We start from the raw sequence: 12,730 nt of genomic DNA, 5'->3' as shown, positions 1-12,730 counted from the left end.
ACACCTATACGTTTTTCATACACGATAGAGAACAAATACATCATATGTATGAAAGGATACATACCTATTGATGTACATGTACATTGTCATAAATCTATTTATATACTATATTCCAATTCATTTCTTTTTTTTCTACTCTTTTGAGTTCTTAGTATTGTTTACAGACTCCCTTTTTTAATGACAGTTAGGAATGCAACATTTTTTTATTAGAGGGTGATTTTATCTTGGAGGTTAAAGAACGGGTCAACTCTGTATACACAAATTAGGGGCTCTTTTAACACCTTAAGGACAGTATATGCATGCGACTTCACCCTACTGCACATGTATACGGAAACTTCTACTATTTCAACTACTATACCTGATCTCTACAACATACAAAAACTACATCTCTTGGTTTGTCAATTATTCACCGTTTCATTATAGATATGTCTAACACTGCCCATTTTTATTCTTTTACAACACTACTTGATCTTTGATTAATTGGTTCATCGTTTCCTACCTTCTGCTCTATATTTCCTCTTTGATTAATTGTCTAGTTTTGTGTTTGTACTCTTCTAAGGTCATGGGCTCTTACAGGGAAGCAAAGCTTTCTGTTGATGCGGTGGCCTTTCATCATAACCTGATCTCCCACTGGAAAGGCAAGCCAAGGACTCAAGCGTCGAACTCATTCCTCAAATCTGACACAACAATGGGACTGATATGCTCCTCCTCCTTGTTTCACAACTCCCACCCGCTGCAAGCACCAGCTCCCAGCCCCTAGCCACCGCTGCAAACGCCAGCTACCCCCATCGATCAGCTGCTGCAATCACCGACCACCCCTGCACAGTCCAAGACACCCACCCGTGCTCTCTATCTTCCCACGATGAAGAAAAAAAAAAAAAAAAAAGAACAAAAGAGGGAATGAATTGATCAAAATTTAAAAAAAATCAAAGGTTTGTAGAAAACGACAGCCAGTGTGCTAGGGAAGATTGTTGTGGTTGTGGGAGGAGAGTGGATGGTATGAATTTCACAGGGAAAGGGGAGGAGGTCAGTGGACTGAAGAGGGGTTGCTGCGAGTGATCATTGTTTGGGCGTGTAGGAGAGGGAAGGGTGAAATTACATGTTTACCTATGTTCTTAACTAATGTTCAGGGTGGAAACAAGGTAGAGATAAAACTAGTTAAGCGTTTCACTTCCCTCTCCATAGTGACGTATAGAAGGACCTCTCCATAGTGACGTATAGAAGGACCCTAACCAAGTATATATGTGAATGTTTATACTGAAACCACCCACATAAACCCATTAAATAAATAAATAAATATATTCATACATGAATAATTCATATTTCATCTTCCACAAATGGATCTAGCTCAGGAAAGTCTCCAACATAGAAGATGCAGGTTCATAGTTAACCTGCTGAATTCATGATGAGCAGACGACTACCGATTTAGGACTATTTTTCAACTAATCATCAGATCAAACAATGGATGATTCAGAAAAATGTTGAAGTGTACGAGGGAGGAGAAAAAAAAAAATGGCAGCAGCAAATTCAAATGCCATCAACACATTTACCGAAGTAATTGTAGACAAACATTCTCCCTAAAATTTATCTATTTGCATGGAAAAACAGGCACAGATAAATAATATCAGATGCAGCATTATAAGATTTAGCTGTAAACATGCTTCAGTATGAACTTCTAATGACATTAATTCTCCTATAGACTAAAAGTATGATCTTCTTCACATTAACCAAATTATGAGAAAAGTTGCTATTAAAAATAAAATAACCTAGATCATTGAATGTATACTATCAAAAATGAATGCCAAGTCTGAACCTCGTTTTACAAGGTTGTTACTATCCTGTGGATGCTCTGATATCTCCTCAGATGTTAGTTGAAACACATACAATTCAAAAATTGAGTGTGATGATGATGAGTCATGAAAGGCAAAGAAAGTCAATGAAATTTTATTTCCCCTACTGTTCAGGATCTGTAAGGTAACTTTGGTTTGTTCTGTCACAATATGTGAAATAAATAAAAACACCAATATGCTGCAGGCAACCAACCACACCAGAAATTTACAGGTTTGACGAATCAACTCTGGAATATTTGTAAACAGTTATGTGAAACTAACCTAATATTAATTTGGCCAAAACAAAAATGAAAATACGTAGAGAGAATATATAAAATAATTCATAGTAAGCACCCTAATGGCATGCTTTGAGTTTCCCCAGGTGGACAGTGAACAAGCTCATACTTTCACCTAATTGCAGTTAGTTGGTGTTAATGTTCCAATCAAAATCCCGGTGGTGTGTGCATGTGTGTGTGTGTGTGAACGAGAGAGAGAGAGAGAGAGAGAGAGAGAGAGTACATTGAAACATCAAAATATACTTCTCCTAGTTAATGCATAGAAAATGAAAAACACTTTTACAAAGTCAACCCATACTCGTCCACCTTGATAGAATGTATTTGGAGGGTACCCGATCACGGTCAACCATTTGTAGAACCTTCAAAAAATGCTTGCACGGTATTCCCATGAACTCAAACATAAGGCAACTACATTGTATCACTTCATCAATGGAGTTGTACTCAACAACACATCTGTGCTCAATTGGAACATTAAAAGGCCCAACCTTAAACTTCCTAATTGACCCTTCAGATGACACATCTGCGGCAGATAAGCCAAGGCTTGCGCTGAAATTTTTCTTAAAAATCTCAAACACCCTCCTCGTGTACACCTGTCTACCATGCATTTCAATTGGACTTGGTGTTTCCAATTGAGGTAAGCTAACAAGTGATTTGAACTCTGCATCAGCTTCCTTCTCTCTACGCCTAGCAACAACCGTTTCGTATTGCTTCACAAATTCTAGCAAAGTCATACAGCCATTGAAATATCCCTGAAAGAAACTATCCATCCCCTCGCCTCGTTGGGTTGAGCTCATTCCAGCAAAGAATGTACCTCTAAAATAACAAGGAACCCAACACTTTCTTTGGGAAAACTTCTCATTTAACCACGAGTGGTCCTTCAAATTATATTTCACCATCATCGCTTCCCAACGAGTTAAGAAATCTGCCTCTGACCATGAACGATAGACGCACTGCTTCCATTCTGATTTAAATTCAGGCTTTTGGAACCATAAAGAACTGAGGTGTTGTAGGGCATTCTTTGACACATGCCATGAACAAAAGCGATGTACTGTTTTGGGGAAAACACCAGCCACAACAGGTATAATACCAGTACACTCATTAGTAATAATTGCCTTTGGTGCCTTGTCTCCCATTGCATTCAACCACGCCTTGAACAGCCACTCTAATGACTCCTTTGTTTCGTTCGCAACCAAACCACATCCAAACAGAATAGATTGAGCATGATGGTTCACGCCAGTAAATGAACCAAATGGCCATCTATATCGATTTTTCTTGTATGTTGTGTCAAACACCACAACATCGTTGAAAATTTCATAATCAGACCTGCCTTTGCCATCAATCCAAAAAATCGCACTCAAAGTTTGTTTATCTGATACATTTGTTGAATAACTGAATCCGGGATCCTTCTCTTTCATAGACTCAAAATATGATAGAACTGTCTGGAGATCCCCTTCAATCATCTTTTTTTCATTTCTTTCATTTCTTTTCATATGACCTTTAAGTGTCCCCCTTGTCACACCTATATTATTATAGCCGCCAAAGCACTCTACAACAGCATCAACTATTTGTGTTTGACTTTGACCTATACCAGCACCATGGAGATTATCAACCATCAATTTTACACCATCTATCAACTGTTTGTGTGATTGGAGCTGGATTGATTTGTCTTCAAGAACCAGTGGGTGATTGTGATTTGCCTCAAATTTGTGCACAACCCAACCATTTGAATTTGGTTTAATCCAAAGAAATGCTGGACAACCAACTCTAACGACAGAACGACGATGTACTATTTTCCCTTTTGTTCGCTTGTCATTATCATATCGATAACCTTCTTTGTAACATAAAAACTTCTTTGAAAAAACCTTGCATGAACCATCTAACTCCCTTTTACATGATACATTAGTCCTACCTATGCGAACCCTAAAACCTTTCATCCGGGCATAAGTACAGTAAAAAGAATAAGCTTCTTCCCAGTTTAAGAAAGTCATACCAATATACGGTATTTGTGCTTCATTTGAATCCTTAGGATGCTGGTCATTTGATGCTTTAAAATCATTCACATCCTTTGTACCCTTAACATCATTCTTCTGGGCTTCATCTTCAGAAGGCTGTTGTGTCTCAATGTACACATCTTCTACAGCATCTGATTGAATTGCTTTCTCCAACTCTGACTGTTGTTCGTTTATATAAACATCCTCTATCAAACATCAAACATAGCAACCAATGACACACAAATAAGCAATCACGTAGAAATAATAATTCTATCCCAATATAACCTACTTTCCAAAAAAATTCTCACCTTCTTCCATATATAAGCAGTTACTCCTACACATTGCAGCATCTTCCGTGTCTCTATGAATACGCTCACCTACAAAATATATGCATCAACATTTTTATATATGGCCCTTCAAAATATGATGTTCCAATCCAACACATAATCGAACTGTATGGCTGTATGCTAAAATTTACATAGCTAAAATGTGCTTTAAATTTTACATAATTAAAGTGTATTATGTAGAAAGTTGTATGCCTTCATCTACATGATGCTCAGCTTTCAAAAGCTCAGATTGATACAAAAGGCAAGCTGCTAGTCTATGTCATTAACCACATGAAATCACAAAATCTCTATTCCTGCTATGCATATCATCAAATTGAAATAATAAATGAATTAAAAACTTTCAAATGCTCTACCCACTAACACTTAACAGAATTACATGATAATTTCAAGAATAATAACTATTTAGATATTTCTGCCACACAAACTCACACACGCACAAAAAAAAAAAAACTCATTTATAGGCCGAAGATTCAAATTTGTCAGGCCTGAAAATCTTCTTTATAATATTATTGTAAAGATATATATCAGTGATGATGGTTAAAGCATTAACTAAAATCTGTTTGGAAGCTTTTCGTCATCGAGGAGGGAGATAAACATCTCATAAACTAATCAGTCATTGAAAATTCATTATTTCTGCTAAATTTCTCCACTCCCAGCAAATTAAACGGAATTTAAAAAGTGAGCTTTGATATTTCTTTAAAAAAAAAATCTTTTTTTTTTTAACTATCAAAGACAAGATCTCATGATATATGTGAGGCAACACTTTAGGACAACCGTACTTTGTAACTCTGGTAAAAAAGGAATGGTGCAGCATGGAAAGAGGAAGCCATGTAGTGGAAATAAAAAGCACTAATAACTGCTCTCTTTTCTAAATCTCTAGTCATCTGCCAAGGCTCTCTTCTCAATCTTACTCCTCTCTTTCCGTTTAAGCAAGTGTAATAGCAGCTAAGTACTCTTAGATCAAGGGTACCTGTTGATTGTCTGGAAACAAGAAGAGAGAACTAAGCGGTGAACCAGCTTCTCGAACATCTTGTTGTGATGAAGTGCAGAAGAAAGGAGGAGACGAAAGAGAAGTGAAGGTTTTTACAACAACAAAGGTTCATGACAATTTGGTGCCAGTGGTGGGTGGGTGTGTAGGAGAAAGGAGAAGGTAAGAAACGGAAGCAAAGAATAAACAGCTTAGGTCCTCAGAAGCACAAGTGTTTCTTACATTGGGGGTTTTTTTGGGGGGGGGGGTGTTTGTAGGGAACATCTTGTGGTGGTGAAGTGCAGAAGAAAGGAGGAGATGAAAGAGAAGTGAAGGTCTTTACAACAACAAAAGGTTCATGACAAGTGGTGGGTGGGTGCATAGGAGAAAGGAGAAGGATAAGAAACGGAATTAGGTCCTCAGAAGCACAAGCATTTCTTACACTGGGGTTGGGGGCGGGGGGGGGGGGGGGCGCCGGGGGAGGATGGGTAGGGGGCTATGTAATTAAGTAATGTGTGCAGGAGCATGTACAGTCCAGCAGACCCCCACATCGGAGGCTGTTTTGATCCTCATGCATGTAACAGTTTGTTTTGGCCAGTTTTGGGCTTGCGATCGTCGATTATAGTCAGCTCACCTTGGAGTTCATGCTTAAAGACACACCGATTAAGCTCATTGGTGCACAATGGCTGTCTCTTGTACCTATCGAGTACGAAAATCTGAGAGGTTTGGCTGAAACTGACCCATTTGCAGCTCTCTTCCAACTAGAAGTCCAGCCCATCTCTACCACAGCAGTCGCTAGTGAAAATAATGAAATGAGCACCCTTCTTGACTCTTTTTTTCCTGTGTTCGCTGCCTCTCAAGGATGCGGTCTTCAAGACCTCATGACCATTGCATCCACCAACAGCCAGGATCACAGCCGATCAATTTCCGCCCTTACCGTTATCCAAATTTCCAGAAAGACGAGATTGAACTGTTAGTCACGGTGATGCTGGAAGAAGGGATAAGTAGATCCAATACCAACACCTTCTCCTCCCCAGTCTTACTGGTTAAGAAGGATGGGACTTGGTGCTTTTGTGTTGATTATCGGGCTCTTAATGCTATCACTACTAAAGACCGTTTTCACATTCCGACAGTTGATGAATTATTGGACGAATTACATGGTGCCCAATTTTCTCTAAATTGGATTTGTAGTCAAGTTATCATCAAATTCACACCCATCCTGTGAATATGCACAAGACTGCATCTCGCACACATGGTGGTCACTTAGAGTTCCTCGTTATGCCCTTCGGGCTCACTAATGCCCCATCAACTTTTCAGGCTACCATGAATATTGTTTTCCGTCCATTTCTTCGTTGATATGTCCTTGTTTTCTTTGACAACGTTTCAGCTTATATCCAATCTCAGACCTCTCATTTACAGCATCTCCGAGAAGTATTGCAGGTTTTACAAACTCATGGACTCTTTGCTAAGAAATCTAAATGTTCTTTGGGCAACGCTCTATGGAATACTTGGTCTTGTTTCGGCCCACGGAATGGCAATGGATGAATCCAAGGTGTCCACAATGTTGGCCTGGCCTATACCTACAACCTCCAAAGAATTGCATGGATTATTGGGCCTCTTAAGGGTTATTATAGGCATTTCATTCGACGCTATGCCCATATAGCAGCCCATTGACATATTTGCTTAAGAAGGATGCATTCCAATGGAACCTGAAAGCCCAAACTTCATTTCATGAATTGCAGCAAGCCATGACTTCAGCACCCTGTAGTGGCATTGCCCAACTTTGAATCTCCATTCACTATTGAGACGGATGCTTCAGGTTATGGTATTGGTGTTGTCCTCACAGAAGCGGGCCATCCCATTGCATTTTTTAGTAAGAAACTCTCTCAAAAAATGCAATCCGCCTCTACACATGTCTGTGAAATATTGCAATGACTGAGGCAGTACTGAAATGGCGTCAGGAACTTTTGGGCCACAAATTCTTCATCAAGACAGATCAAAAGAGTTTGAAGGGCTTAACGGACCAGACCATTTAAACCCCTGAAAAACAGCAATGGCTGTCCAAATTGCTGGGATTTTCCTTCGAAATTTCATATAAACTTGGAGAGGATAATGTGGTGGCAGAAGCCCTCTCATGGGCACTTATCAATTCTGTGTATTGTTTCTATATAAGGGACTGAATTGGAATTCTTGACTCAGTTGCATAGTGAGAATCTAACCAACTTCGAACTCCAGTCAATCCACGACAGTCTTTCTTCTTACACTTCTTCTTATCCAGGTAGTATTCAGTTATGGATGGTCTCTTGCATATTCATAAGCGTTTAGTTATTGCATCTGATTCCACCCTTCGTGACTTGCTAATTCAAGAATTTCATTCATCCCCTTGTGGTGGACATGTTGGATTGTTAAGAATATAAATGCGCTTCTGCAAATTTATTTTGGAAAGGTATGATATCCTAGGACCCAAGTACATCAGTTTGTCTCTCACTTCCATCTGTGCCAACAAGTCCAAATCAATGAACAAATCCCCAGCATGGTTGCTTGAGTCCCTTCCCATTGGACATTGCCATGGACTTCATAACAGGGGCATAGTTATCAAGGTGGCTCAGCTTGGACTGGCGCCTTGGTCGCCTAGGCTACGCCTTATCTTTTGCCATCCTCCATCGCCTTGGGTGGCCTTACGCCTTGATAACCTTGCAACAGGGCTCCCTCCTTCTAATGGTAAGTCAGCCATAATGATGGTGATCACCAGGTTGACACCAAGTATGCTCTTTTGTGCCATCCCAAGCAACTTCACCAGCCATAAAGTTGCTGAATCTTTGCCGCTGAGATCGCTAAACTCCATGGATTGCCCAGCACAATTATCGGTGATAGACCCTATTTTTGTCAGTACCTTTTGGAAACAGTTACTCAAACTTCAAGGCACCACTCTTGCCATATGCAGCGCCAGCGCCTGTCATCCACAAACTGATGGACAATCCGCTAATGCTCAATTGTTGCTTGGATCTGTATTGCGAAGCTTCGTGTCTAAACCTCAGCAATGGGTTAAATATTTTCCCTGGGCTGAATACTAGTACAATACTTCCTACCACACAGCCACACGCACGACCACCTTTCAAGCATTATATGGCAGACCTCCAGCAATGATATCATGGTATACGCAGGGATTCTAGAAATGAGGCTGTAGATCACCATCTCATACAAAGGATGAAATACTGTAATTACTCAAACGCAATCTTTAGAGGGCGGAAAATCGAATAAAAAATCAGGCTGATAAGCACCACACTGACCAGCAGTTTGAAGTTGGAGATTGGGTGTTTGTAAAATTGCAGCCACACCGCCAGCAATCTGTGGCCTTGTGCAACAACAAGAAATTGTGCAGAAGATTCTTTGGTCTGTCTAAAATTTTGGAGTACATTGGTACAATTGCCTACACACTACAGACTAGAACTACCTGATGCTGCTCGAATTCATCCCATTTTCCAAATCTATGTCCTTAAAAGATCGCACCGGAGAGCCAAACCACTCCTTAATGTAGAACCAGTGCCCAATTAGAAATCAGGAACTAATTCCACAATATCAGGGTGCCATATCATCTGATCTAGAAGACTTCAGGCAACACTTCGCCGGCGCAGCAACAGGGTACCCTTCTATGGTTCAAACAAGTATTTCCAGCAGCAGAAAAGAACCCTCGATTGGATCCCAGATGTGAAGAAATCTCAGAACTGTAAATAGAAACAGGAAACAAAACAGAAAATAAAGAAGAAGGATATGTAGGATTGAGTCTCTCACTCTTTCCCTTGGGTCTCTCATCCGCTCATAACTTAAGCATCTCACCCCAACTGCATCCCACGGCCATTACAAGGTTTCTAACTGAACCAAGTTCACACTTTTACTCAATCTCAATGTATGCTGTATTCAGCCTTCCTCCTTTATTTATAACAATCGGTTACAACCTAATAACTTTCTAGAAACAATAAAATTCATAATAGCAATAGGAAACTAACTCCTAAATTAACTCTAGTTACATAACTGAGTTAAAAAAAAAAAAGAGGAAGGAAATGAGTCCCATCCATGGTGTGGACTACCTTGTACAATAAGTTACTCAAATAAAGAAAGAAATAATTTAATATAAGAAGTAACCGAAACCTAATTAATGCTAGATCTAATTAGTAACTGAAATAGTCATAAAATCTACCTAAAATCTTCTAAAACAGAAATAGAAACTAAAGATCTCAACCGTAGCTCTTCTCCTCTATGCAAGTCCATACCTTGTATACCAAGACATCTTCATGCAAGGCTGGAAATATTCCCTAAATTATCTCCACTCAAGCTGGGCATGAGTCCCCCAGAAATCAGGAAATTTATTCCTTCTTTAATGCTGATCGATATCCCCAATAAAATTGCTGGCCTAACTGGGCAGAATCGATATCTCCTTGTGCTGATTGCCCGATTGGATATCTACCCAAATAAAAAGGGGGTACCTGGTGCACGAGGCTCCCGCATGTGTGAGGTCCGGGGAGCGAGAACTACACAGCCTCACCCCGAGAATGTTGAGAGGCTGTTTCGACCGCTTGACCACCAGGTTGCAACATTCGTACCCAAATCTCCAACTAATAAGGAAGTTCTATAGCCCACTTGATTGGCTTGACCTACATCACTCCATTGACACTTTTGGCCACTGATAAAGACACAGTGCTGCAATTAGCTACTCTGTTACATCATCGCCGGCTAAAACGGCATGGGATCAACATTCCTCAAGCTCTTGTTCAGTGGTAAGGCATGCCATTGGAAGATGCCACCAGGGAGGACTTCTCTATGCTACAAAAATGATACTCTCAGTTGAACATTGAGGACAAGGTTCTTTTGGATGGGGATGGCAATGTTATGAATCGAAGGCAGCTTAAAGATCAAGCCACGCAAGTAGGTGATGTGGTTGGGACCCAAGAACCACATAGGGGAGAACGAATGGGAAAGAAACCAAAAGCATTCGATGACTATGCATGATTTAGGCAGTGCAACAGAATGGTGAGAGAAACAGAGGATGGATATAAAGGAGCGTAGGTTGATATTTTTTCTATCTATCTATCTATCTTGCTACCCTCCAAGTAGCCTTTGACAGATATTGAGTTTCTCTTCTAAATATATCCATGACTACTTGAACCAAGAAGGTTGCCAAAAAGGCCCTAGGCGAATAGAAAGGAAAACTTCAATCCCGTAAGAACTAAGGAGACTTGGTGGTGGGATGATGAAGTTCAAGCAGCCATTAAGCCTAAGAAAACTAGTTTTAAGACATGGCAAAGGGCTAAGGATGTAGAGGATCTACAAAGGTATAAATTTGCTAGAAATGAAGCTAAGAAGATAATGGGAAATGCAAGGGCGAAAAAATATAAAGATCTTTATAACAATTTGAGCACAAAGGAAGGGGAAAAAGCTACTTATAAGATAGCTAAAGCAAGGGAAAGGAAGCTTAGAGATCTCAACTATGTTAGATGTGCTGAAAGTGAACATGGTAAAGTACATTAATAAGGGACGAAGAGATTAAGAAGAGACGAAAAGTTATTTTTGCAGCCTAGAAAATGAAGACACTTAGAATAATGGTATCCTGAAAGAATGCATTACACATCAAGACACCACATGTCGTTGATATACACAAAAAATTAGGTGTTTGAAATAAAATAAGCTTTAAGGAGGATGAAAATAGGCAAGGCACAATGTCCACATGAGGTTTCAATAAAAGTGTGGAAGAGCTTAGCAATCTATAGTTTATCTTGGCTAACCAAGTTGCTCCAATCCAACCAGTTGATCCTAATGCTCCGCCGTTGACGGGAAAGAAATGAGATGGAGTAATAGTGACTAAGCTATGTAATAGGGCTCGACCGAGAAAGCTTTACCAAAACCATGATCAAATCTCAGCTTTATAACTAAATTCCGACTGTTCTGAATTCCTTGGATATTTCGAGCATTTTGCAAGAGTCTGTGACTTTAGGTTAAATTTCCAGCAATATATTTTTTTCAACTGGCACACTATGTGTTTCAAGGGGCTGTGGGTTTCTGCATATTGGAGTATTTTTCTGACCTTTTAAGTGTCAACGTTCTTGCCACTGTTTGCAGTTTTCATTGGTTTTTTATCTTGTTTTCTTCATTGATAACAAAACTGTGTCATTTCAAACGAGAGAGAGAGATGTACTTACAGAGACGAAGGGACCACTGCAATCCACCGGGGAGTCGGAGACTGGATAATTCGCTGCAACCCACAGGGAACGGGCAAGGAGAAGAGGAAGAGGGCTCCATAACCTCAGACGGATAGTGAAGAATTGCCGGAGTCACAGCTGCAAATCAACCATCGCCGGAAGGATTTAGGGTTCCAAAGTACAATTCGGTTTGGAAGAAAAAGAATCGAGAATTGGGGGATCTTTGGCCATTTGGAGTTTTGGATCTTCTGATCTAACAAAAAAAATGGCGCACGAGGAAGCATTCTTTGTTCTATTTCATGGAGGCGCGAGCCAGTCATTTCGCCACCATGTGTCTGGGGTAGGAGCCACGCTTTCAAACATAAATCATTTCTCATCGAAAACCCGTTGTTTAGGGGTATTGATGAGATGGGATTTAAATGATGGAAGAATTGTACTTAGTTTTCAAAAATATGGTAAAATCATGTGTTTGTATATAATGGTGTGGAAAATACTCTAGACAACATTGGATGATGAGATTTCTTATCTGTTGATGTGGTTTTCACCTAGGGGTGTAAATCGATCGGTCTGGCTCGGTTTCGGTGTGGGAAAGTTGAAACCGAAACCGAACCAATAAGGAAATTTTGGTTTCTGTTTGGTTTCGGTTTCGATGCTGTTTGGTTTCGATTTGTCTTCGGTTTAAGTTGGTTTTGGTTTTTTGTCCAGTTTGAATTCGACTTTCCATACAAATGTATACAAAACTAGGCAAATTTTGATTTTTTTTTTAATGAATTTTGGAGTGTTTTAGTTTCTTACCGGTTTGGTTTCAGTTTCGGTCCTAATTTTGAGCCGGTTTCGGGTTCATCCGGTTTCCGATGCCGTTCGGTTTGATTTTGGAATTGCAATACTCCAAACCGAACCAATAAGGCTTCGGTTCGGTTCGGTCCGTGTTGTTATCGGTTTGATCCGGCCGGTTTCACCGGTTCGGTTTAGGAATTGACATCCCTATTTTCACCCCATTCACTTCTTTTGATAAGATTTTGTGGGATAAAAAAATCATTGCAATTAATGACTCTCTTTCTTTATTTATCTATTCTCTCTCTCCCACAATTATGTGCTAACCAAAC

General features: G+C 39.9%; 1 protein-coding gene across 3 annotated transcripts; it reads right to left on the bottom strand.

The window, feature by feature from the left end:
- Positions 1 to 2,134: 2,134 nt before the first annotated feature.
- LOC122064025 (protein FAR1-RELATED SEQUENCE 5-like) lies at positions 2,135 to 11,927 on the bottom strand. Of its 3 annotated transcripts, none has more exons than XM_042627720.1 (3): positions 11,625 to 11,927; positions 4,425 to 4,493; positions 2,135 to 4,322 (listed from the first exon to the last, which is right to left on the bottom strand). In XM_042627720.1, exons 1-3 carry the CDS (start codon positions 11,722 to 11,724, stop codon positions 2,413 to 2,415), a joined length of 2,079 nt encoding a protein of 692 aa, XP_042483654.1. In that variant the 5' UTR covers positions 11,725 to 11,927; the 3' UTR covers positions 2,135 to 2,412. The 3 variants fall into 3 exon arrangements, with proteins under 3 accessions (XP_042483654.1, XP_042483655.1, XP_042483656.1); XM_042627721.1 differs by having other exon boundaries at positions 2,135 to 4,296; XM_042627722.1 differs by having other exon boundaries at positions 2,135 to 4,296; positions 4,425 to 4,477.
- Positions 11,928 to 12,730: the final 803 nt, after the last annotated feature.

Source organism: Macadamia integrifolia, unplaced genomic scaffold (genome assembly GCF_013358625.1).
Source record: "Macadamia integrifolia cultivar HAES 741 unplaced genomic scaffold, SCU_Mint_v3 scaffold151, whole genome shotgun sequence".
Classification (NCBI taxonomy): Eukaryota; Viridiplantae; Streptophyta; class Magnoliopsida; order Proteales; family Proteaceae; genus Macadamia; species Macadamia integrifolia.
The sequence above is the reverse complement of the archived record's forward strand: the minus strand, read 5'-3'. Positions and strand labels throughout refer to the sequence as shown.